Below are 26615 nucleotides of genomic sequence, written 5' to 3'. Positions count from 1 at the left end.
TTGAGACAATTCCAAGCAAAGAGGAATGAGAAAACATTCTGAGTTATAGTTCATTGTTAGTATTAATGCCGTTATAAATATGATGGCTATTTTTTTTTAGGAAAAACAAAGATTCCCCCACACTCGCGAATTAGTTTTTCTCATCTGAATGCCCCCAGCTCCCATAGATCCACCTTTTGAGGTGCAGGTTATGAGCCAGGAAGAGGAAGACAGTATTTCCTGGGCCTAAGACGATTTTCCAAAAAGTGTCATGGGGGGGGGGGAGAGGAAGTGGAGTGGCTAGTCCTGTGCCTGTCTCCCCCAGCATGAGTTAGGACTAGGATGTGTAGGGGGCAGATTTCTGGGTGACGGAAGAAATGAGGCAGAGGCTTGGAGCAACATAAAAGACAGGATCCACAGCTGTCTGCTTTTAATTATAATTATCCCCCTTTTGCTTCCTTTCTGGCTAATGAGGGGGGATTTAAATTTTTCCCCTTTTTTTCTCCCGTCTTTCCCTGGAATTGAGGGTGGGGTGAATACAGGGTCCTCCCCTTCCTTCCCTAGCCCCTGGTTACTGGGGGAAAGGCAAGCTCCAGAGGGTGGCGATGGTATGAAGAGACTGTAGGAACAAAAGAAGGACAGGTTTGGATTGCTGGACACGTCCTCCTGGAGTTGGAGAGACCCCCCCATTTCATTGGCACCCCCTCCTATCAACCCCCCAGCTCCATAGACAAGGAACTCAATGTCTTCCAGCCGGTGAGAAAGGAGCTAACGGGAGCCTGGGCAAGAGGAGAGGGGAGGGGAGGGGTGGGGTGCAAAATTAGTCTCAAAGGATCTTTATTCCTGAGCTAGTGAAGCAGATGTAATCAAGGAGAGCGAAATAATCATGATGGAGGGCGGGGGAGGGGCGCTGCACTGGGATGGGGAGACTGGTCCAGGCGGGGCTGCGCACTGGGGACAGGGGACTTGGAAGGGGGGCCACAGTCAGAAGACTATCCCTTCAGCTCTCAGAATTCCTCCTTGGGGCTTAGTGAAGCTTGGGCCAGAGGTGGCTGGGAAGGCACCGGAGAAGAAAGCCCTCTCACACACTCCCCATTTGAGGAAAGGGGTGAGGAGAAGGGGGACTGAGAGAAGAGGGGGAGGGGGAGAGAGGGGAGCCAGCCAGCAGAGACTCAAGTGGCCTCCAGATCTGTGGGACAAAAGTTGGAGGGAGATTTGTGTATGAGAGAGAAGGGAAGGGGCCATGGGGAGGGGGGCTTTGACAATGAACTTGAGACAAACTTCATTAGCATGCAGGCTTGCTGTCTATCACTTTGAGCTCAGACCGAGTTCCCATGCAGGCCAGGAAAAGAGGGAGGGAGAAAAGGGGAGGGGCTGAGAGTGGGGTGAAAGAAAAGAACCCCGACCATTGTACTGTGGGGGCCTCACCTTCCACCAAATATTAAACCCCAGCCCTGGAAACCAACCTCCAAATCGTTCTTGTCCTCTAAGAACAAGATAATTTATCTCCGACTTTGAGCCTGTGGTCCCACCCCTCCTGTCTAGACGGCCAAGAGCTGTGCCCCCCCCCCCACGTCCCTAGTCCAGACTTTATCTTCCAGTGGCCAGCTACTCCTTCACAACCAAGATCTAAACGTGTGATTAATTCAGTTGTTGGGGCTAGGTGGCCGAGGAGTTTGGGAAAGGTGGGACTGAACACCCCAACCTCAATCGCAAAGGGTGTCTTCTGTGAGTCTCCCTCAGCCCCACTCTCTGCATACCACATACACATCCAATCAGAGCCTTAGGTTCAAAAGTGAATTAAAACTCAAAGAAGCCTGGGGACGGGGACAAGGGTGCTTCTGTCATTCATTCTTTTCCTTGCTTCCTTGGGGACAAGGGTGGCTTGGAGGAACAATAGTGTCCCTTGGCCCCTTCTTCCTGCATCTGGTTAGAAAAGCCAGCAGAAAGCAGTGAAGATGACAAAGACACGAGAGAGAGAGAGAGAGAGAGAGAGAGAGAGAGAGAGAGAGAGAGAGAGGCAGGCTGTTATTTTGGTGGTGGTCACGGTTTAAGGTAGGGCACCATCCTTTTTTCCTGGCTTTCCAGGGAGAGCAGGAAGAGAAAGAAAGAAGCAAACGAAATTCCTGAATGGATAGAAGATGCTACGTCAGCGGTACCCAGTCGCATCCTCCACTCCACAAGAGGAGAAGAACTGGGAGAGACCCGCGGCCGTGCAGCCTCGCGCCCAGTGCCCAGCGTCCCTCTCCTCCTTGCAGAGGCAAGGTAAGTAGCCCCTAGGGCCCAGGGAGAGTCCTAACCCTGGCAGGTATCTGGGCTAGGGTTGGGGAGCAATACCCTAGATTTGAATGCGTAGGAGTCCCAGCAGCTAAACCTAGCCTTCCTCCTGGCTAATGGAGGCTGGTACCACAATCACAGAAAGAAAAGCTGGTGAAGATTTAGGAGGGTCCATAGAAGGAGGCAGGCGACAAGGAGGCGTGTGTGGAATTGGCCTCTTGCCCACAGGTTTTTTTTACCCCTGCTTCCTGGGCATCCAGGCCATCTATCCGGTGCTGGAAGCAAGGGCTCTGCCCCAGGCCAAAGGCCCCTGATCTCTCTCCCTACCCAGACCCTGCCAGCCCAGAGCTCAGTAAATTAGTCAATGAGATTGGGGTGGGAGGGTGGGGAGGGTCACAGTGCTACTGATCCTATTAATCCGCCCCTCCCTTCAGTCCCCCAGACTCGGCCAACATCTTAATGCAGCCGGAGAGGCAGGAAGGAGAGTACAGAGAGGATCTGGGGAAGAGGGAATGGCTCTGAACCTGGGCTCCAGGTCCCTCGCCTTTCCTGCTCTGCCTAATTCCTCTCTGTCCCAGAGACTGGGTTTTAGGGAGGAACCAGCCTGGTGGGACTTTGGGGTGAGAGGAAAGGCATAGTGTTTCTAGGAAAGTAGAAGCCAGAATTAGGGAAAACCCCAAAACCATTTTACAGAATTTATATTAATTTTATTCTTCTTCACCCTGTTCCCATGAGTGGACGGACAGTGAAGGCAGATGTGGGGCTGGGGGAGCTCTCTCCTTGCTTGCTTCACTTTGACCCTAATAGAGCTGTTCCCTCATGGAGTGGATTTTGGATTTTGTTTTTAATTTTTTTGAGAAGATGAGGATATGAGGAAGAGGCAGTCACTCTCCTGCCCTAAGTCCCCAGGGACAGGCTGTTTCTGATACACAGTCTGGAATCCTATGGAGCAGAGGAGACGAGGCTCCTAGGAGAGACTGTCAGCTGCCATACATGTGCACACACATGTTCTGTGTACAGTGGGCTGGCTTCTAACACTGCCCCGTGTGAGCACTGTGTGAGCCTGGGGTGGGGTGGCTGGGCAGCAGTAGGTAAAGAGAGGGACCGCTGAGTTCTCTTTGAATCTGGTCAAAGGAGCAGGAGGTGCCTACCTGCCCTACCACCTGACTTCTCACAGGGCAGTAGAGAGGGGAGGGGGAACTCTTGATAACAGTTACAGATGGAGACCTCCAGTACAGCTGAGCTGGGTGTGGGAATTAGGAAAGGGGTGTGCAGAACACTTCTAGAAAGCCGACTTGGGTTTAAGGCTCATTCTTACTTCCCAGCTCTCTTTTATTCCCCTCCCAAATTCTTCTGCATTTAGGTTCCTTCCTGTTCCTTCTGTAGTGTGACCTGCATTGTCAAAGCTAAGAGGCAACTTTAAAAAAAATAGAATTAGTATAGAATTGCATCTGTTTAGGAGTTAACTATGCTGTTCCTTAAACCCTAATGTAATCTAAATGTAAAGACCCGGAGAGACACTGTGAAATATGTGTGGAGCCCCACTCCGAACATTAAATAATAAGCATTGCTTTGTATTCATGTCTTTTGTGGACACGAAAAGAGGAAGACTGACATTCATGCCTTGCCTTTCCGGATCCTGAGAGATACAAGGGTCTGAAGACAGAGATGGGCAAGGAAAGGGAGAGAACGTGACTGTAAAGATCTTGTTTCATTATTATTTTTTAAAGGTGTTGAACTTTTTTGATCCTTTTGCCCCATTTTATTGTGTGCTGAGAACACAGGTGTGTACCACCAGGCCTAGCTATGACTGAGAATGTCTTTAATGCACACACAGTTTATAGTGCAGACAGAAATAGATCCCTAACCCAGGCCCTTCATTCCACCCACCTATGCACTGTCATAGCCCAAGAATGGCAGAAATCGGTGAGGAGAGGGCAGTGGGTTGGGTGGGCTTCTAGTCGCCTTGAGAGAGCCCCTCCAGGTAAGCTCACCTGGGGGCGCTGGGCCTCTGGGGTGGAGCTGTAGCAGGGAAGGATAGGCAGTGAGGTCAGAGTCACCCAACAGAAATCAGCTGAAAGACCTGGAGGTGCCCAGTCCTTTGTTGGCCTAATTGGGCAGACTTGAACCCTAAGGATTGAATTGGGGAGCAAAACGGAAAAAACTGGGGAGATTGCCGATGGTGGGGAAGAGGGCTAACCTCTGTATTCTCCCTTCAACAGGAGCAGCGGCCTGTTCACTTCATCTGTTCATCGATGTCGTCATAGGCGGCTGGCATCTCTGACTTTGGGTATTTATTTCCTTCCTTGCTTTGAGGGTGGTGTGGGTGGAGAAGGAAAAAGGAAAGCCAGTTCTGTTTCCTTGGGGCTCTCCCAGCTCTCTGCCCTGCTTGCTGTCTCTCCCAGTCTCCAGTCTTTGGTTTTAGTCTCTTCTGTAGTGTGACCTGCATTGTCAAAGCTAAGAGGCAATGCAACAACACAGCCTGGGGACAAAAGACCACCCTGTATCTGGTTCTGCATAGAGAGGGAAGGGCACCCTCCTTTCCTTCCACAGCCTGCTGAGGGAAGAGATGGAGGATGTGGGAGAAGTGGTTAGTTTGAGAAGGAGGATTGCTACAAGGGTGACAGAGGAGCCAGGAGGGCAGTGCAGGTTGGAATGAATGCCCTTGCCCAGGCCCTTAGCTGAGTGAGTGGGAGGTGATACTGCTAGGCTTCTCCATGGAGTCTATCTGAGTTAACTGAGTTAACGGGGTATGAGTGTACATGCCTGGGCCCAAGGGTGGGTGTGCTGCACCTTTACACACCCATGCTTATGACCATGGGAGGTCTTAAGGGAAGAGCCTGATGTGAACGAATAAGCTGCCCCCTCATCGTCTCTGTCACTGTGTCTCACCTCGCTGACACTGTAGGAGCAGGACAATAGGCAAGTGAGACTGTGGAGGGACCAAGAGTGTCTGCAAAGGCGGTGTTGTCACAGGCTAGGAGTGCTCCCACTCTTATGAGGAAGAAGGTTGTGTCCTCAGTGGCCACTTCCTCTAGGTCAAGCCTCCAGGCAACCTAACTTCATCTATGCATATGGCTAGACCTTTTAAAAAACATTATTTACCATTTTAACTGCCAACTATTACTTTAATTTGCCACAATTCTACAGACATTGCAAATATTTGGTACCAGAATACTGTTTAATAATAGTCATAATAATTAATGTCTCCCCCAGAAATAAGTTTATACTCAGATGAAGCTCTTGCCTGTATCTTCAAAGAAAACCCATCTTGGGAACAAGGAGAAACTATGTTATTATTTAACTACCTATTTCAAAAAAGCGCTTAAGTGCGAAAGTATACATTGACTCAAAAGGCTGTATCCAGACGGCATAATCATGCTCCTTTCTCTGTGGGCCCTTCAGACACACAGACAATAAATGGGTGAGCGGCTGTGTGGATAGGGGGACATTGACTTCAGTTATGGCCAGGGTTTGATCCCAGGGACCCCAAAGAATGAAGGCTCCTGGGACACTCACAGATTGTCATTAGCAAAAGGAGTTGGGATGCTTTCCCCAGAACCTCCCAAGAAGGACTCACAGTGAGGGTCACAGGCCACCAGAGAAGAGGCTGCTTTGTGTGGAAAGAGAGAGGGCTCTGCTCCGACTGAGGGCTTTTTGAGGAGACTGAGACTGGTGAATCATTCTCACCCTCTGGAACTATTGTGCCCAGCCGTGAGTTCTGCAGGTCTGCTGCTTCTCATGGGTAGATGGGTCTCCTCTGACACGACCATGTTTCTCAGATATTCTGCATGAACCTTCCCTACCTTTTCTTTTTGTGGATGAAGAATATGTCAGAAAGCCTCCTCGCTCTTGAGGGACACTGTTGAAGGGGCGGCTTGTTTCAAGCTGGAAGAGCATGAGTTATCTACAGACTAATCCCAGTTAAAAGGAGCCAAGAGTTCTCTGCTCCTCTGCAAGCATAGGTACCTTTTGCACTGACTGGAAAATGCCTGCACCCCTGTAAAGGAGCTGTGAGATGCTGGCTTGTCCTGTGAACCAGGCATTGGGCAGAGGTGGGATTCTATGTACAGTGGGCCAGGACAGCCGAGACTAGCTCCACATTCTGTTGTGAGATATCTTCTCCTTAATTTGGATACCATTAGACTGAACTGCTCTTGAAAAACTCAAAACCATAATAAGAGGCAGCGGGGCTTTTGTCTGTATCTGTTGTGTGGAGGTTTTTCAGAACCAAGCTAAGTGTGCTCATTTCTTCCTCAAGATTAATTTTGAGGAAGCCCAGTTGAGTCTGAATTTGGCCATTAAGAGTCTGGGAAGGGAGTGGACATCGGGCAAAGAGGTCTTTGTGTGTTCTCCTCTTCCCAGCAAAAGGACAGCTATGGTTGAGAGGGAAATTTGACTGGTTCAGTTGCCTCTTAGCCTCAAAGCCTGCAGGACTCCAGGGCAAGGGGTTGAGCCCTGAAGAGGGCAGGGAAGGGTGAAAGTTGAGCTAGGAAAGTTCTGGGCTCTTTTCAGCACACTTCTAGGTGTTGGGAAGGGAGGGAGAGAGGAAAAGGTGCATCAGGGGCTTTTAAGCAGGTTTGTGGGAAGAGCAAATGTTCTTGGGGTGCTTGGACAGTATGTAGAGAAGTTTAGTGTGCATGGGATGTGTGTGTGTGTGTGTGTGTGTGTGTGTGTGTGTGTGTGTGTGTGGCATCCTGTAAAAGGGTGTGAGGTATCATGCAGAGAAATATTCAAGGGCATGGTGGGGAAACATGAAGAACCTTATGGGGCTGGACTTAGGGGCTGCATTTAGCACCTTTCTCAGAGTGGGGACTGCATAGAGAGTATTTGGGAAGAGCTCCCTTTTTCTGCAAATGTACTAGAGCTCCAGAATCCTCCAAACCCTCCAGGCACCCCATTCTGATCTGGAAGGGCATGTTGGGGGCCTCCATCCTTCCATCCCCCCCCCCCCCCCGTTGGTACTGTAGTACTGCATTGGTTCTGCATTGGTGAAGCACTCAGGGCGGCAAAGCTCCCAGATCACTGCTCTCTTAACTGGTTGGTGCACTTGGGAGGCTGAGGCAAGAGGATCAAACTTCCAAAGTCAGTCTGGGATAAAGTAGGTTCAAGGATGGCCTGAGCAACCTAGAGACTCTGTCACAAAATAGAAAGTGAGAAGAGGGCTGGGGGAAGTCTGTGGTAGCGGCTCGACTAGCCTATGTGAGGCCCTGAGCTTAATTTAATTCAGTACTTAAATTAATTAATTAGCCTCTCTCTTGGAAAAGAGCCTTAAGATACTGTAGAGGTTTGACAGAGAATTCTGGCTGAACCTGGCCCTGAGAATGCCCTGAGACATTGGAGGGATCAGGCCTTTTGCTCCAGTTTGCTATCACCGTTTTGACAGGGAAACAGCCAGTGGGCTTTATCTCACTCAGACCTGCCCCACCCACACCCCTGCTGCCAACATTAACGGCAATGAATATTCAGATATTCTCCTGTTCAGGGGAGAAGCACCAAGTTAAACCTACTAACCGTTACCTTCCATCTAAGCAAGGCAAACAACATGCAGATCCGGCTTTGTCTTGGGCTGTCCATGGACTAGCAGGTAGAAGAAAAGCTGGACAGGTCTGCTGGCTAAAACGATGTTACTGCTGGTGACCTAGTGTTTTAGGGGCCTGATTAAGGGAGCTGGTTGGTATTAACCTCCCGGCAGGATCTGGGTACCTGAACCAGTTTTATAGAAGGGACCTAGCAGAGGGTGAGTAGGAAGGCAACTCGCTGGCAGATATAGCAACTTCTGAGGGCCCATGACTTGTTTTGAGAACGTTGCTGTAGCTAGAAGCCAAATATTGCCCGACAACAACTGACTGCTACCGTGCCTTTCTGCTTCTGCGCCTCGGCAAGAGAAAGACCATCTAGGTGGACTAGATTGAGAGCCAGGTGAAGAAAGTTGAGGATGGGTACTGAAGTTTGCTGGAGAGTAACTTCCTGCTGGAGCCGGTTGTGCAGTTGAGCCTGGATCGTGGGTAGAGGGAGGAAAGGCTAAGGGGCCATATTCTGAGTCCCTAAATCGGCTGGATTCTCAGCTGTGGTACCCTTTCTCTCATTGAACCTTGGCGCTGCCACCTGACACGCAGAAATGTGCTCCCCCTGCACACCCATTGTCTCCTAGCCGAAGTCTCAAACTACAGAATCTTTCCTTCAGTGTTTTGAGTTGAAAAACTTTGAACAAAAGAGATCCTTCCTTATGTCTCTTAAATATTAGGGCTACGGTTTGGGAGAGATTAGAACTAAAAAAGACTCCTCTGTTGGGAAGGGGCTGGGACCCATTGAGTCTCCAAGCCATTACCCCTGCCTCAACCTCTTCAGTACTGAAGTTACAGAAGACCACTTCTCTTTGAGGGAATTTTTCCCAGTCTATTTTCTATCTTTGCGCACTGGTCCTGATGCAACTTACTGTAGGGCCTAAATGGAAAATGTAGGACCTACAAGAAGAGCGAGGGTGGCCATCAGAACCGCAAATGGCAGTGGATTACAAACGTGGCAGGCGGGTAGTAGGTGAGGCAGCAAAAGGCTGGCTAAGGATCCACACGAAGACATTGGTCCCCCCACCCCATTCTCTGGGGGAGGGGCACCCCAATTGCCAGCTTTGGACTGGCCGGGGGGGGGGGGGGGGGGGGAGGGGCGGGGGAATGAAGTAGTGACGTCAGACCAGGTATAGCCAATCAGAGGTTGGCCTGAGGAAGGAGTGTGAAGGGATGAATGAAAAGTCCTGAGCCTAAGAGCGCCCCCGCCAGAGCAGCGGCCAAGGCTGAGGAGGGAGCTGGGACTCGAGATCCCGCTCCACCCTGCCGCCTACCGCTCGACCCAGTCACCTGGTAAGCCCGGGTACCCTCGATTCACGTCCGTGGCGCTGCCTGGGTGGGAACGCGCCGGAAGACTGCACAGGACAGCGCCACTGGGCACCCTGGGTTTGATGTAAGTGGCTTGACCCGCGTGGGGCACGAGGTGGGGAAGCTCCTCAGAGTCCAGCGAGCGTCCGCCACCTGCGATCACAGAGCCCCACGCCCTCTTCTCGGCCCTTGGATCGCCTTCCAGTCGGTTCAGTCCAGATCGCCTCAGTCAGCAACTAAGGGCATCTCTTGCTCAGATCCCCGGCAATTTTCACATCCCCGGGTGATTTCGGCTATTTTTATTTATTTATTTATTTATTTATTTATTTATTTATTTATTTATTTATTTATTTATTTATTTATTTATTTATTTTTGTACAAATCCGGCTCTCGCGGTTCTATGGGTCCAGAGCTCGGCGACCTAGCTGGCTGCCCTCCTCCCTTCCCACAGCCCCACATTCTAACTGCTCGCCCATATCTCTCTGGGTGGGGTCTTTGCCCTTGGGAGACTCGCCGGGGAATCTCGGTATCACCCTCCACCCCGCCGCCAACCACAGGCTTCTCCTCTGGGCCTCGGGATTCCCCAGTGCTGGGGTTCCCGTCCCGAGGTTCTTGGTTCGCTCTGCTTCAGTCCGCAGCTCGGACCAGCTCTGCGAGCTCGGTTCTACCGCACCCACGCGGAGCTCAGACTCCACCTTCCAGAGTAGGGTGTGGACCGGGGAGGTGGGTGAGGCCTCTGCTTCGGCCCCTGTGGTCTTCCCGGGTAGCACGAAAGGCCCTGAAGCCCTTCCACTAGCACCGGCGGAACCCCGCTTCTGCATGAAGGAGGAAGGGAGTGAGAAATGGGCGGTCAGGCTTGGGGCTGCTTGGATCCAGATGGATTTCCGACCTCAGAACCGTCGGCGGTTGCATCCTTTCCTCGCCTTTCGAGGGTCGTGTCAGTGCATGAGGTTCAGGACCCCATTTCTTCGCCTCCACACCACGCGCGTCCCCCACCCGCCGTCGAGCGACGCGGGACTGCGGAGGTCCAGGCTGCGGAAGGCTGCGTGGAAGAGGCGGCGGCGGCCAGGAGGCGGGGTTGGTTGTTATCTTTGGTTATCTAGCTGTATGAGTGGTGTGGAGTCTTCATAAAGCTAGATAACCGAAAGTAAAAATAACCCCATACACTGCGCAGAGGGCCCGGAACGCTGGCGGCGGCAGGGCTGCATGCAGGAAGGAAAGCCGCGCCAGGCGTCCCACGAGGCTGGGGGGCTGGGGCGGATCATCGTCTTCGAGAGTTGCTTAGCCCAGGCCACCTTCGAGGTCCCCACCCACTGATGAGAAGAAAGCAAGAAACCGTTTAGGGGTCGCCTCTGGAGGCCTGGTCAGAACGGAGCAGTCCGGGTCCTAGTCCCGGGGAAGCTGCTCCCGGGACAGATAGAGTCGTTGGAATCTAGTTGCAAGGTTGTGGGAGACGTGCCAGCACCCCTCCCGGTCTGGACACCTCCAGGGAGCAGCAGCGGGCGACTGGTGTGAGCAGCTTCCCTTTGGCTCTTCGAAGCGACTGGCGGAGTTCGAGGTTCGTAGGGTATCTCTAGAAAGCTGGCTTTTGCTTTGGTGGGTTCCCTGAAGCCCCCAGCTTTTCTGGGAACTGAGATCGTCTAGGTGGGAACAGGTCTAGGAGCTGTCGCTGGGTGGGGTGCTTAAAAATATGCACACGCCAACAACTCATTAGGGAGTCGGGCCGTGCGGAAGCAAACACACACCCACCGGCAAGCGTGGGGAATGGCCAGAGAACCTTCTGCTCAGCTAGGGTGGGGGCAGAATCTTGACATTCACTTTGCACCTTCAGGACCTGAGTGAAGTTTAATAAGACTCTCTCAGGCCGCGTTGACATTAATGGCCAAAGTCGGGGGTCTTTACCTTCCAGCTCTAGCCTCACTCTTGAAGGAACAAACGTCCTCCAGGAGCTCCGAGGACCTCAAACACAAAGGAATCTGTAGCCGTGGTGCCCAAGAAAGCAGAGAATTAGAGAGATTAATTGGGGCCCTGCAAAAAGGATCTATTTGTCTGGCCTGACCTAAATATTTTAGTAAAAGAGTGTTTCTACGTGGAGAAGATGGTCTACTGAGCGTGACCAGGGCTAGGAATTCCCGCCACATTCCAATGGCTCTGGACTGGACTTTAGGCCACCTGACCCTTGAAGACAACGGGCTATAAGGATAGAAAAAAAAAAAGCAGAAAAACTGGGCGAAATATCATTGCCCAGACTCCAGTGTCTTTTATAAATTTAAAAATCCCTCCCAGGACTTGATTTTACAGCTAGAAGATTATGATTCAATTTTGTATTATGTTGGAGAAGTATTGGAGAATTCAAATTCAAAATTTGGGGCTTTTGGGAGTCCATCACCCTTGTGTGTCTCCTCTAGCCTTTTGGGGTGGGAGAACCTATTGGCCTCTTGCGGTTTTAGAAGCTTGGAATTTGTTTTGTTTGGTTATGAGAGGAGGTAGAGCCTAAATTGAGAAAAGGAGCTTGTTCTAGGCTGGGCATGTGGTATTCAGAGACGCAGGCCCCTTTCTCATTTTCATCATCTGCCACTGCCAGGGAGTGCCTTTAGCCCAGGTGACAGAGACCCAAGTGAGCAGCTGAAGCTACTCAACAGCTTGACACCCAAAGCTCATTTCGTGGACTCTATCTTAGAGCAAGTGAGACCCAAGGGATCCAGCTGGGTTTGAGGAGGAGGGAAGTAGAGAGAAGAGAAACCTCACTGTTATCAGGAATTTTTGTGGGCAGAGGAGAAGCACCAGCAAAAATAGCTTTCTTATCATTACTGTTTTTAATATTTCCTGAATAGTGTTGCTAGTGTATAGCCCAGGCTACCTAATAGATTCCAGGGCACCCAGGACCCCATCAGGCCAGGCCTGTAATCTCAGCCCTTGGGAAGTAAAGGAGGGAGGACCAGAAATTCAAGGTCATTCTTGTCTATATAGCAAGTTCCTAGCCAGCCTAGACCCTCCTCACATGCAAAACACACCAAAACAAAAAAAAAATTAAAAGAAATGTCTATTTTGGACCCCTGGGGCCCATCCCCAGGAGACTTAGAGCCTCAATTGCAAACCACAATGGTTTTATATTATTGTCTCCCATGAGCACATCGGACCACAGGCTTTCCAAGAGAGCAGAAGGTTTTAGGGAAAGGAAACTTGGGGATTTTCAGGGCTTGTGTCTTCTTTAAGTGCACACTGTGGTTGTGTTGGTGGGGTGGTTGCGTGGGTGAGGTTCAGCAGGGCAGCCAGTGACTGCGAAGTCCAGCTGTCTCCCAGTAGGTGATCAGCAGTGTGGGGACTGGGAGGAGGGTGGGTATACACCGCTCCATGGTGAGCTAGGAAACTCAGCTGGGCAACTGGGGATGCTAGGATGTGGACAGGCAAAAACCATAGAAAACAGACGGAGTTTACTAAACGCAATCAATCATAGTGACACCTGTAGTCCCCTCCTCTCCTTTATGTTTTAGAAAAATATTTGTTTTGACCTTTTTATTTGTTTTGTGTCTGTGGTCATGCATTTTAGGTCAGAGAACATTTTCTGGGAGTCAGTTCTCCCCTGCAACCATGCGGGCACAGGGGAGGAACTCAAGTGTCAGGCTTGGTAGCAACCACCTTTACCCACTGAAATATCTCCCTGGGTCTCTCTTTTGCTTTTGAGACAGAGTGTAACACAGTCTTATGTGAAACTCATGAAAATCCTCCTGTCTCAGCCTCCCAAATGCTGAAATTCCAGGCCTGAGCCACTGTACCAGGCTCATCAACCCTCCCTTCTCTATATGGTATTGCACCCTGCTTCACTGGCGTCTCACTCCATCAGCTACCCAACCGAGAACCTCCATCATGGAGCCGCAGCCTGCCGGGGCTTAATAACTGCCATCTGTGTTCAAGGCTTGCTTCGTACAACAGATTCACTGGAAGCCAAATGCACATCTGATTTTCTTTCCTCTCTTTAAAAGTTTTTGAAAAAAGTTTTGTTTTTGTTTTGTTGTGTGTGTGTGTGTGTGTGTGTGTGTGTGTGTGTGTATGTGTGTTGGTGCTTTTCCTGCATATATGTCTATGCACCATACATGTAGTATCCTTGAAGGCAAGAAGAAGGTGCTGGATCCCCTGGACCTGAGGTTACAGATGGTTGTGAGCTACCATGTGGGTGCTGGGAATTGAACCTGGGTCCTCTGGAAGAGCAGTCAGTGTTTTTAACCACTGAGCGCCTCTCCAGGCTCTCAGCTACTCTTATGCTCTCAGCTACTCTCCAGGCTCTCAGCTACTCTCTTGGCCCACTTTTCTTCAGACCCTTGTCTATGTCCTTTTGTAAAGCTCTCAATCCGGGCAGCTGAAGGCAGTTTTCTTGTAAATAACCAACTAAAATCTTACTTGATTACCTAGATCCAACATCCTCAGGCCCTTCTTGGCATCTAAAAGGTCTTGTTGAGTTGGGAGTGGCACATGCCTTTAAACCTAGCACTTCAGAGGCAGATGCAAACAGATCTCTGTGAGTTCTAGGACAGCCAGAGCTACATAGTGAGACCTTTTCAAAAATAAAATAAAAAACAAAGACACCCCCCCAAAAAAAACCCAAAACAACAACTTGGTTTTGTTTTGTGAGACTGATGTGGAATCCTGGTCTTAGGCATGGCACGCACACAGTGCCTTCAACCTGCCCAGGTTGCTTGTGACCAAAGAACTGTAACCCTTTTAGAGGAGACCAGCCTGTTAGGAGAAGAGCTGGGTTCCTGTCACTATCCGTAGTCATTCTCCCACATAGTGGAGCACAGTTTCACATTCACCCCAAACTGGCCTAGAATTCACAAGGTAGACAGGGCTAGCTTCTTCCTGCTTCAGCTTCCAAGGCTTGGATTACAGGCATGTCTGACTTTGTGCTCTTTCTCCTAAGGAAGCACATATGTGGCTGGTAACCCGACCTACACATAATGTACAAACAATAGTTAACAACCTTCTGCCATTAAACATCTAGATTTTAGAGTTACTAAAAGCAGGAGCTGGGCTTAGTGGATCATGCCTATAATCTAAATACTCAGGAGACTGAGGCAGGGGGGATCCAGAATTCAAGGCCAACTTGTTTACATTGAGACCTTGGCTAAGAAAATAATTTTTAAAAGACCCCACAATAGAGGAGATGGGTTATTGTACCAATAGGCAAGATGGGCCAACTTCCCCAGGAGATAAGTGGGTTTAGGTTAATGGTGGCTTCAAATCACTGCAGGGGAGGAGGAGAGGGAAGTGAGGGAACTTTTGGGGCTTTTGAGGAGAATGGGGAACTCAGGGTTATGAAAGAAAGGGTGGGTGGTTGTGTTTTTAGCTAGGAGAGAGGTGAGAAAAAAGGGAGGCTCCTTGCCACCCAGGCTCTGCCAGGCCTAGACTGACACCCTCCTCCTACCCTAATTCCCCATTAAGGCAGCTCTGAGCTTGTTATGACAGCGGCTGAAGGCGGCTGAATTGCTGTTTGCTGTGTCTTTAATTGGACTGAAGGGCTGGAGTCTGGACACTGAAAGGAACCATTGTTGCTGTTTACCTTCCTTGGCTGCCTCCCTGGGACCCTCTGGTTGCAGGGAATAGCTTACCCTCAGGTTGTGACCCCCGTTCCCTGGGGTCTGTGTGAGAGCACCCTGTGGCCACACTGCACATCCCATTGCCTTGTGTGATTTGAGTTTCCACAGTACAGAAGAGACAAGCATGACACCTGGCCGGGCCTAGATGAGGGTCCCTCTCCCTAAGCCTCTCTCTTCCTTGTCCTTACCTTTGGTAAGGGTACCTCTCCCTCCAGTGGCTCAGGCACCTTTTCTTATCTGCCTCCTTCTGGACCAGGGCTTCTAGACTTGGCTACACACTAAAACCACCCTCCAGGCCCATGCAGATGTCTGGGCTTGGCCTAGCCCAAAAATCAGAGAGGGAGTGAAACCATGGAATCTGCACCATAGGTACAGTCTCATCTCTGTCTAGAGACCACACTCACCTTCCTCCCAATCCCCTGCTATATCTATAATGCTTCGGCAGGTCCATCTCTTTTTCATCTTTATTTCTAAATTACTTGTGGAGACTTTAGTACTTAGAATGGAATTTAAAGGTCTGTCTTTGACCTCAGCCCTGCTCTTCCCCAAGGGTAGAAGCACTGACTCAGCCTAGTATGTGTCTGTGAATTTTTCAAAAGGATTCTGGGGAACGTTGAGCTTGAAGATCTAGAATGAAGGGGCGGGAAGTTCAGGTCTCACTGACACCAGCGCTTTCCTCCCGTCCAATAGCAGGGAGACTTCCTTTAAAATTGCCTTTTGTCTTTCTTTACTGTATCCAAATGTTTCTGCTTCTCTTCCCTTTAGCATCTCCCCTGGGCGGGTGGGTGTTCCACCCGCCCGCCCTCTCTCTGCGTTGTGGATCAGGATGTGAGGACCAGTGACATCCAGCACCGCGGACAGCTCCCAGCGGCGAGTGAGTCTGCTGACCGATCTAGGAGCGTGGAGACCCTCTCAGCTCCATCCCTGCAGACTCCAGCCCAATATTCTGGATCTGCCTAAGTCTCCGGAAAGAGGCTAGGGGTGTGGCACGGCAGCCTCGGGAACACTGGGCTTGAATTTGGTGAGGACACTGAATGACAGTCCTGGTAGGAAGGATTCCATGCGAGTCATGGAAGGCATAGAATATACAGTTAATTAAAGCTTAAATGAGTCTCAGCCAACCTCACTCACCCTCTGTCGTATATAACTCTCTCTCTCTCTCTCTCTCTCTCTCTCTCTCTCTCTCTCTCTCTCTCTGTGTGTGTGTGTGTGTGTGTGTGTGTGTGTGTGTGTGTGTGTGTGTGTAGAGGGGGGATCATCCACAGCTGGTGAGTGAATCCAGCCTAACCTTTTCTGAATCTGATTCCCCCTTTAGGAATCTCCTTGCCCAGTTTTGGCAGGAGTCGCAAAAGGGACCTTACACACAGAAGGACAGGATGCATGTCTGGGAATGTGAAGTAGCCATGAGAACCAGGAGGAGGTGGGGCCGACTGTTCTCACTGTCTGAGAAGGCTTGAAGGGAAAACCCTGCAGAAGGCTTGGGGCAGGGTTACCTAGCAGGAAAGGCAAGGGGGGCACCATCTGCCAGAGAATAGAGGCCAGCGGATGGCCCCAGGAGTCTCCGGAGGCCAGCAGGAGTCATGCAAACTGGAACAGGGCCTGGGAAAGGCCCTTCTGTGTGCCCATGCTTGCTCCCCCAACACCGTGAGCCTAGAAACAAAGGGGCCATTCTCTCATATTTGATGCTGCCATCTCCGACTGGCAGTGCCAGGTGGCAGGGGCATCAAGGGGTGTCAATCCATTATCCACCCCCAACCCCTAAGTCCTCTGGGGCTGAATGTTGGGGAGGTGGGTGTTCTATGCTATGTTGCCATAGTAACCAACCCAACCCCCAACCCCAAAGCACACAAAAAGAGCTCTCACCCCCATCTCTAGGAGAAACTTGGGTCTGCCTGGGAATCTTCCCTGAGATTCTGCATGCCCCACCCTCAGCACCCAGAACCAGGCCCACAGGGCATTGAGGTTGGTATATCCAGTATTTAGGCAAGAATACACAGTGGGCACCTACCCCTTCTACCTCACCCCTCTCTCCTCAAGATCTCCTAGGACTCCTGAGCTGAAGTGGCTGGCTGTGTTGGGACCTTGGCCTTCTGCACTTTCCCAGAACTAAGGGGACACCTGCTACCTTCAGCAAACCTCCAGGCTGTGGGAACTGAAAGGAGGAGGGAGCCACTCCTGACACTCTCCATCTGTACCCTCACCATTACTCATTAGGCATTCTGCCCCCTCCTTCCGCTCGTTAAGCCTTATTTGCATATATTTGCATAATACAGTTCATTTGCATTGCAGGAGGCTCATGGTAGAAGCCAGGAAAAAAGAGGTGGGGGGGTGGAGAAGAGAAAAAGGGAGAGATTTTGTTTTCATCAGAGTGTGGGGGGAGAGTTGGGGGGGTGGTAGGAAGAGGATGGAGATGAGACTCATACTACACTCTTTCTTCCCTTTGCCCTCCCTCCCGGGTTGAACTCAAATGCCAAAGAGAGATGCCAAGGGGCTGCCTTTTTGTCCTTTCTTTCTCTTGCTTCCTCCGGCCTTGGCTTCTCAGTCGGGGGCCCCCCACCTTGTTGGAATCAGACTTCAGAAAGAAAGCCGGGTGGGATGTGAGGCTGTGGGAGTGGAAACATAGGAAGAGAGGAGCCGCCATCTTAGGTAGCTGGCGCTTATAAAATGGCCGACTTGGAGAGATATGGGCTGAGAGCCAGGCCTGGGTGGTGGATCTGAAGGAGAATGACACTATAGGGAAGAATTCCTGGTTGATCAGGAATAAACCTGAACGTTGCTATCAGTGACGTTAAAAAGGGAGATAAAGAGGGGGAGAGATAAAAAGGGGGTGTCCCCAGAAGAACTATGAGGTTCGGCATCTAAGCAGCACGGTAGAGACGCTCATCACCGGGTACAGATCCCAAGGACTCAAGACTGTGCATGATGCCAAAGGGGTGCTAGAAGAATCAGGGTTGAGAAGACCAGCAGGAGAGAGCCGGTGTCATCTGCAGCTAAAAGGTCTGAGGGCTATGGAAGGACCCTGCTTACTAGCAGGCTGGCCACTGCTGTCTTCACAGCTCTTTGGAAACTGTGCCTTCTCTATGACCACTCACCGTCTGCCTGGGCCAGTGGACTTCCCTGCCCTCTGAGGACAATTCCATGCTGATTTGCTCTTCCCAGCCTCTACCGTGGCCTTGCTTCTTGTGCTCCAGCTGAACTAGGCTGTTCCTGGTTTCATTCACTCAGCCAGCTCTACACAGAGGTGTCAGCCCTTGATGTCCCCCCTTAGTCACTCCTACCATCATCTGCTGACAGTGGAAACGCTCACTCATCTCAAAACAGCAGAGTTACATTCTGTCCAGCTCTCACACCTAAGCCTGGAGCCTGAAACGGTCACATGTGCCCAGGTCCTACTGCAAAGAACACTGAGAGGGGGGCTGTGTTTTTAGCCTCTGGGGTGGCAGAGCTCAAGAGGGTTCCGACTCAGGGAGTCCAGTCGTTCACCAGTATGATTTTTGCCCAAGAAAACACTCTTGCTTTCTTTCCTCTAAACCTGTAGATCCTCAGGTTCAAATTTTTAGTTTTTCATCTTGGGGGTTCATTTTAGTTTCTGTATGTAAATGCCTGCATGTATATATGTGCACTACATATGTGCCTGGTGCCCATAGAAGTCAGAAGAAAGCATTGAATCTCCTGGAGCAGGAGTTACAGACAGTTGTAAGCTGCCATGTGGGTGTTGGGTTCTTAACCCAGGTCCTCTGGAAGAACAAGTACTCTTAACCCCTGAACCATCTCTCTAGCCTCAGGTTCAAACCGTGAGCACTGTCTGGCTTTGCCCCGTGTCCAAATCCATCTCACCAAACCCTGTCATTCCCTCCTTGTGCCAACTCATGTGTCCAAACCCTCCTCTCCCTTATGCCTCCAGGTCAACGCCTACAGCCAAAAGGCTCTTTGAATGCCTCATTCATGCGAGGTATGGCCCTGTGGAGCGGGCAGTCTAGTGGGAAAGCAGACACAACTCACCTCAGGCCAGTGGTTGCCCTGCAGTGTGCCCAGCGGCTTCCTGGAGAACACTCAAGCAGCTTTGCAAGGTATTAGAGTCTTTGGGGAGGTGGACGGTGGGAAGTAGATGTCAGAAAGAGAAGTATATTTGGGGACTTGCCTGTCCCTCAAAGGAAGTGGAGCCTTAGCTACTGAAGCAGGAAGGTTGGTTTAATGGTGGGGATTCGAGGAAGTCAGCTCAGAGATACTAGAACATGGCACCTGGCCAAGAGGTTGTGCATAACGTCCAGGTAGTTCACATGCATACAACGTGATGGTTTCTGGGCTCACATGTTAAAAACTTAAGTCAAGGTCTATAATGCCAACTCATGCTAGACTGGAAAGGAGGGAGCTGCACTCAGAAACTTCTGGAGAAAGGGGCTAATAAAAATGGGAGGTGGGGTTCAGGATTTGGTCTGAGGGGGGTCTCTGTGAACAAGTGGGAGCAGAGGAAGTACTGCTGGTTCACAGGTTGCCATGTAAGTAAGATGCCAGGCTTTCCACAGCATCTTTCCTGGCCTCACTTCAGCATCCCTTCCTGCTTAGCGGCAGTGGAGAAATATCTCTCCCTCATCAGCAAGCCCTTGCTGCCTACCTGGCCCTTCTAATTGCTCTTTGGGTTTGGAACACTTTAAACAGCAGAATGACTTCAGATCAAGGGCTCAGTCTACAGGAAGTACAACAAAAGACAGAGTTAGGGTTGGACAGATGGTCAGGACACAGGGTCTGGTTTCCCTCACTTGCTAGTAGAGGAGTAAGAGGCAAGTTATCAATGCTTTGGGCCCTAACTTTATAGCCCTTTGTAGGGCAGCGTGCAATGTCCAGTGTTCAATGCTGAATGTCGAGGGACACAGTAAGAGGAAGAACTAAAGCTACAGTCTTCCAAAGAAGCCTGGGCCTTGGGACGCCAGCTGAGGAGATTAGAGTCACATTAGGTGCCTGTTCAGTGCCTGGAGCTGTCTGGGTCTCAGGTCTGTTTTAGAGGGTGGCATCTTGCTGGTTGGTACTAGTGATCTAGTAACTAGGAGGCTTGTTCTCAGATTACCTACAGCTGATTCTATTCCTTCGCTTGTTTCTCTCGTTGTTCTCCAAAGCAGCATAAACCAGGCAGTATGGAGTCTCTGTTCAGCGAAATGAATGAGGACCTGCAACCCCAGCCCCACAGGCTTCCAGCTTCTGATCCTCTGGTCCTTGGAATGGTCAGCAGTGAGCTACTTTTGAATCTGTTGGGAACCTTGGGCCCATGGTTGGGAGAGACTCTGCGCAGGGCAGGTCTTTTGTCTTGACACAGTTGTTCCTTGTCAGGCAAGCAAGAGTCAGGGAGAACGACACCGGCATTAGCCCTCATCAACAGCACTGGGGCCTCCAGAACTGGAGGGGAGGACCAGGCTGAGGCTGGCATATGGAGGAGAACCTGAGCATGGTGGAGTTTCACCTGCTAGGGCTGCCTTCTGCTGGATTGTCCATCTGGCACCAGCTGGCATAACAGCTCCGCCCCCACAGCCAACCAGACTCCTTCTGCTGTTGCTATGACAACTGGCTGCCATCTTGTGCTCAGGGCACTACCTCCTCTCTGGATTTTCCTACCAGGCTCCTGAAGGACAGGGAATGGTCCTTAAAAGCTCGCATCACTATCTGGTGTTTGCAAATGGCCAGGAAGGCCAGGCGTGGGGCCTCCCACCTGTAACCTCAGCTCCTGGAAGGCTGGGGCGGAAGAATGGCCTGTGTGAGGCCAGCCTGGGCAGACTTAGACCTTGGTCTCAAAAAAAAAAAAAAAAAAAAAACCCAAATTTCTTGGTATGATGACACATTCCTTTAAACCCAGTACTTGAAAGGCAGAGGCAAGAGGATCTCTATAAGTTCAAGACCAGCCTTGTCATTACAGCAAGTTTCAGGACAGCCAGAGCTACACAGTGAGACCCTGTCTCAAATAAAACAAACCAAATTAATCATCATGTCCAGGACTAAGACTGTAGCTCGGTTGGTAGTGTGACTGTCTATGCACGAGCCCGGCCCCTCCCCAGCACCACAGAGACTGTATGTGGTGACACACGCAAGTAATCCCAAAATTCAGGGCTAGATTGTGAGCTCAAAGACATCCGGGGCCATGGTGTAAGACTCTATCTCAAAGAAATAACAAATGTCAATGGCCAAGATAGGCCACTCCGCCCGGCTCTGTGTTAGGACGGCCAAGATAGGCGTTATTCAGTTTGTCTAGAAGTTCAGATCCTGTTTCTGGGCTGAGGCTGTAGCTCAGTCAGTGGCAGAGTGTTTGCCTAGCCAGCCAGTGCTGCCTGGTTCAATCTCCAGCTGCCAGGGACATGGGGCGGGGGGGGGGGGGGGGGTGTGGTGGCAGGGGGCGGATCCTGTTTCCTGACCACCCAGCCAGTCACGATCTATACTGCTGTCACATTAGCTCTTAGTTCACCGTGGACAAGATGAAGGTAGGGAGGATCTACCACCCAGCTTTAGCAATTGTAAAGCAGTTCCTGTCCCTTGATGTGGGAAATGGACATTGAGACTTAGTTAACTTGGTATGAAGTTTAAATGCCCCTTAAAGACTCGGGGGTGGGGCCAGCGAGATGGCGCACTGGGTAGAGCACTTGCACTAATGTCCTGACCCCTGTGTGGAGGAAGAAAGCTGATTCCCAAAAGTTGTCGTCTGGCCTCCACACGTGCGTCATGCGCCGTGGCCTGCACACACACCCCAAAATGTAATAAAAAAATTAAAAAGACATGGGGACTTCCATTTAATGTTCTTCATGTTTTGGAACTTTCTTTTCTTCCCCTATCAGCGCCCTAGGGAGGCAGGAGCCAGGAGACAGGGATGGGCCATTTCCTAGGCCGGTGGATGGGAGGTTAGGACTCCTGAGAAGGCTCCAACTGGTCCCTGAGAACTCAGTCCCTCCCTTTATCAACCAGCTGAAGGTGAGGAATGGCTGCCTGGCTGGGAGAGCGGTAGTGCTGAGCAGGGCCAGCTGGCTGAGAGGCAGGTGGGGAGGGAAAGGACCTTGCAAGAGGGGGCTGGGTGGGAGGGCTGGGTAATTTATGATATCATTGTTCCCAGCCCCCTGCCACTTTACTGTTGCTAGGAGACCCTGGCTGACCCTGTCATCTGGATTGCTCCTCCCCAGCCACGGTAGGCTCTACCCCAGTCCCATCTACAACCCTTTCTCAGGCTCTGCCACACCCCAGCCTCTCCTGCTGGTCCCCAGGTCCAGCCAGTTATGGGAGTAGGAGCAGGGGAATATGGAGGCAGTCAGGCAATAGCTTTGGGGATGGGGAAGCACTCTGGCGGCCTGCAGGTGACCTGGGACCCAAGGCTAGAGGAACCAAAGTTTATAAATGTAGTCATTACCTTAGGGGGTGGAGTCTTTCAGAAGTGTGGTGCAAATACAGACTTCTCAGCCCAGTTCTTCCAGTAAAGGTCAAAGCTAAGGGCTGGCAATGGTGGGGGAAGAGCAACTGAGGAGAGAAAGGCTGAGGAGCCTCCAGGTGGGTGACAGTGAGTGGAGCTGGTGACACAGGGACATGGCTGAGATCCCTTCCTCTTCCTATAATTCCCTTGTTAGAAGCAGAGGCTGGCCATGCCTTTAACCCCAGCACTTGGGAGGCAGAGGCAGGCAGATGTCTGTGAGTTAGAGCGAGTTCCAGACAGTCAGGACTGTTTCACAGAGAATTCCTGTCCCGAAAAAACAAAAAACAAACAAAGGTTAAGGAGCAGGTGGGTAAAGGTTCCTAAATTTGGCTACTGGTTGGCTTTTGTCACCGTTAATCTGCCCTGGGTGAAATCCGAGTGACCCTCTCCCCAGGTCCACAGGAGCAAGCAGAGGTCTCTGTACTTCACACGGGGCTCCCTCCCTCCCTCCTTCCCAATGCTGATTTCCTGTGGAGCAAACTCCAAGCTCAGCTGTAGGACCAGAGCTCAGTGAGCCAGACCCAATGGCACAGGAGTCTCTGAGGAAAGCTCTGCCACTTCCAGGGGTTGAAGGCAGGCCTGGAAAAGAAGCTATCCATCTGTTGAAGTCAAATACCCCTACATGGCTCTCTTAGGCTTTTGCCTTCATAACCAAGTTTTCTGGGCTCTGACCACGGTTGTAGAATTCTCAGGACCTGAGTCTCATCTAGGACATCCTGCCCTTGGTGGTCTGGGGTGGCCTGGTGGAGATGCTTACAGTAGGCTTTTTGTCTTCTGGAAGAGAGGTTACCCTTACCACACTACAGGGGACTTTTCCTCTGTCTGCTCCTAACTGAGGTCTCCGTTCAATGAGTACTTTTATTCATGAGTGTGAGTGTGCATGAGTATTGTGTTGTGAGTGTGAGTGTTCATATGCATTTGAATGTGGAGAGAGAGAGAGAGAGAGAGAGAGAGTTGATATGGGGTCCTATTGTATAGTTCAGGCTGGACTAGAACTCAGAGCAATCCTCCTGCCTTTAGTTCCCTTATGCTGAGATAACAGGCCTTTTTCCCACTCTGGACAATTTCTCTTTGCAGGCCAGAGAAGACCTGACACCTCACCCTGCGCTTCCCTGCAAGGCAAAATGTGTTCCCAGACTTCAAAGGGACTGGCTCCAGCAAGCAGAAGTGGACAGAGGCAGAGATGCCACCGCCTGGCAGCTCTTTCCAGAGCTATGAAATGAGGGCTTGGTTACCTGGTTACTTCCAGCAAGTTGTTCCACCGTCCCATCTATTTCTCCTGTTGTCTCTCGACTGCATCCCTAAATCCTATCCCATGTCCAATAAAGAGTGTTGTGGACTGAACAGCAGTAGGTGCCTGTGGGTGTGCTGGGCAGGAACTGGGGAGTGCTGGGATCTCCATAATGGAGAAGCACCAACACAGTTACACCAGGTGGGGCTCCCTGAAGCTTAGCCAGGACTAGGATGGTATGAGAACAGCTCCTCCACCCACACCCTTCCTGCTAGCCTACAGCTTGAGGTGTTTCAAGATTATCAGAGCAATAAACTTGCCTCCCAGTCAAGGGAACATCAGACAAGAGCCAGATGCTCCTGGCTCTGATGGTCCACAAGGAGGAGCACCAGGGGCCCACACTGCAGTTCTCTCTCGATGCTCTCGGTGACACAGAAGGAATTGTCTAGGGCTAGCAAGACAGACCATAAGCGGGACTTCTCAACCACAAGAACTGACAGAGATCAAGGGAGCATGGAAGAGCCAGGAAAGAAACTAGGGCTGTGTCCTTGATCTTGTATCCCCTGTAACACCCACATCAAACACACTCCTGAGAAGATGAGTCCCTACCACCCTCTAGGAGACATTGGTGGAGCAGGAGCGGGGCCAACTGCACCCTTCAAGTTCTGCTGCCACCCGTCTTTCCTGTGTGAGCACAATCACTTCATAAAGCTACAGTTTGAATCCCAGATTTGTCTAAACAAAGAAACTATGCTATTACACATGGCATGGGTAATAACACTTGTAACAACACAAAAAGAAAAGGAGGTGCCTTTAACCATCTACTCTCCTTCCCAAGAGGCAGCCATTACTTCCAAGACCACCCTAAAATAATCCACAGGCATCAAAGAACCGTGCATGCCCTGTGCCTCCACACCACTGCACCCCACAATGCACTGCTTCCCCACCAGCAGCCCTGCACTGACACACACACCTGACACCGCCCACAGATGGCTGTTCCAGAGTCATCTTAGCCTCAGCCTGCTCAGGAACAAGGCGTCTGCCTCTCACACTCAGACCGTGGATTCTAACCCTGCATGGATGCCCTCGTCTGGCCCAGTTCCTCGTTTTACAGAGGAGTTGATGCTATGGGGGGAAAGGACCAGCTGCAGGGTCCTCAGCACGTTAGTGTCTGAAATGCCTTTGAGATCCAGGAGCCTCAGGGTCCTCCAGAAAGACCAAGCCTGGAGTCTGACCAGGGTTATAGGTGTTCCTGGTCTATTTCAGGATTCATCAGTAGCGCTTCTGAATATCTTAGCCTTCATTTCAGGGGCTCTTTCCAAGGCCAACCTTGTCCGGACCCACTGTGACCCCAAGATTAGGTTCCTGCTTGGACAAATGAAAACTGGCAACCCCCTCCTTCTGCTAGGCTGGAGCACCGGTCTTCAGGGACCTTGGGTAGGAAATGGTAACCAGTACTGAGCCAATCCTGTGCCTGCTCTGAGCCAATCCTGTGCCTGCTCTTACAGCTCCTTAGGAAGCTCACAGGACCTGTAGAGGATGGGTAGGGATGAGGAGTCCTCTCAACAAACTAGGGAAGGGGGTCGGACAGAGGCAAGAAGAGGCAGGAGGTAGCTGCAGAGGGTGGGCTGCTCTTTAGTAATGGGAAGACCTAGGCAGACCCAGACGGGGTCAGGAGGGCAAGGGGGCAGAAAGCAGTTCCTCCCTGACTGAAGTGGGTGGGACCAGGCAGTCACTCACTGAAGTTTATGCTCTGAGTCTATGCAGATGAGTCTGTCTGCATGCAGATGAGCCTGGAGAAGGCATTCTCTTCTCAGGGTTACCATAGCGCCTGCTACCCCTCCCTTTCCCCTTGGGTTCCAGCTGTAGGGTAGCTTGGGAAAGAGGCCAGCCCCTAGGGAGGGGCAACCTACAATGAAAGGTTAGACTTCAAGAAGAACTGGCCAAAGAAAAATGGTCAGACTGGGAAAGAACTAGAAATGAAAAAGGATATAGAGAGGCTGCTGGCAAGGCAAGGAGGCGAGAGCCGTGGGGGTATCCTGTGGGAGAGCGCCCAGGCTCAGAAACCACACACTGGCAGACAGCTCTGCGGGGACATACAGGGCAGCAGATGAAAGGAACCTTGGAGAGCAGCTGTGCTGGCCAGGCCTCACCGGGTCCCAGGGCAGACAGGCCTAGGGAATTAAAGAGCTCCTGCAGGTCCTCACTCAGCTGATGTTCAGCCACGTAGAAGCCTCCTAGGCCACGGTGCCCCAAGCGGAGCGGCCCTTCCTGCACAACCTCCAGAACTTCTGTCAGGTAGTAGAGGCAAAGACACCCAGAGGGAGGGAACACCAACCAGGGAAGGAGAAACTTAGACCCAGAAAGGCTAAGGAAGTTGCCCCTTCAACAGCAGATCCAAGCCAAAGTTGGGCCTGAGCCCAGGCCAGGAACCCAGCTCAGGGCCTTCTCCTAGGAGTGCAGAGGCCTTGGGGAACAGCTGTGCTTTTCCTCGGTGGCCCCAGTTCCCTTCTCTGCTGCCTCCCATTCAACGGTGTAGCCAAGGCCTTTGTGGAGAGACCTTGGGGAAGAGAGGGCCTCGCCATCCATTCATCCTGCAGGAGGCTTAGCCCATGCCAGCTCCGCTGAACTCTCCTTCCTGGGAGTTGCCAGTCAGCCCCCATCTACCCCCGTGGCCGCTCCCCATTGCCATCATTTCCTGGAGCCTCAGGGTTTTGGCTGTGATCCCAGCCAAAAGATGGTGGGGAGTCCCATCTCTCACACCCTCCCCACACTTCCTCATTCACACATTGGCACCAGAGCTGTGGGAACGCTGGACAGCAGCTGGGCATTGGTGCCCGGCTCTGTCCAACCTCAGCCCACCGACCTTAGAGAGGGATGAGTACAGGCCCTTCCCCCAGGCCCTGGAAGCCCTCGGCACTGATTGAAAATCTGAGGACAAACAAGACGCATATAAGCCAGTCAGTACCAGGCTTTTCCCAGGATGCCTTCTGATAGGCCTGCGTGCTGGGTCACCTTGTCCCTCCCATAGCTCTGCTGTGCTTGCAGCTCTGGGGATAAATACCCTTGAGGTTCTGCTCACCCCTCTGTGGCTGAGGGGCTCTAAGGCTCTGAGAACAGGGGGTCAACATTAGGTCACTACTAAGAGATATCTATCCAATCAGAGCTCTGACCTAAATTCCACTTGGTGGCTCCTGGCCCAGGCAATGTGAATGAGTTGA

General features: G+C 51.3%; 1 protein-coding gene across 26 annotated transcripts; it reads left to right on the top strand.

Moving 5' to 3' along the window:
• Window positions 1-1072: 1072 nt before the first annotated feature.
• On the top strand, window positions 1073-23507 carry LOC125413135 (uncharacterized). 26 transcript variants are annotated; one of them, XM_087897374.1, is made up of 9 exons: window positions 1562-1707; window positions 2068-2244; window positions 4479-4546; window positions 15491-15746; window positions 18630-18795; window positions 19843-19944; window positions 21541-21673; window positions 21838-21884; window positions 23241-23507. In XM_087897374.1, the coding sequence occupies exons 6-9, from the start codon at window positions 19883-19885 to the stop codon at window positions 23254-23256; spliced, it is 258 nt and encodes an 85-aa protein (XP_087753500.1). In that variant the 5' UTR covers window positions 1562-1707; window positions 2068-2244; window positions 4479-4546; window positions 15491-15746; window positions 18630-18795; window positions 19843-19882; the 3' UTR covers window positions 23257-23507. The 26 variants fall into 26 exon arrangements, 2 of the variants coding, with proteins under 2 accessions (XP_087753500.1, XP_087753499.1); XR_015735223.1 differs by having other exon boundaries at window positions 1563-1707; window positions 21813-21884; XR_015735218.1 differs by lacking the exons at window positions 21541-21673; window positions 21838-21884 and adding an exon at window positions 17782-17966.
• Window positions 23508-26615: the final 3108 nt, after the last annotated feature.

The sequence above is a fragment of the Myodes glareolus genome, chromosome 17 (genome assembly GCF_982192425.1).
Source record: "Myodes glareolus chromosome 17, mMyoGla1.1, whole genome shotgun sequence".
In the NCBI taxonomy this organism is placed as follows: domain Eukaryota; kingdom Metazoa; phylum Chordata; class Mammalia; order Rodentia; family Cricetidae; genus Myodes; species Myodes glareolus.
Note: the sequence above shows the minus strand (reverse complement) of the source record. Positions and strands in the feature narration are given on the sequence as shown.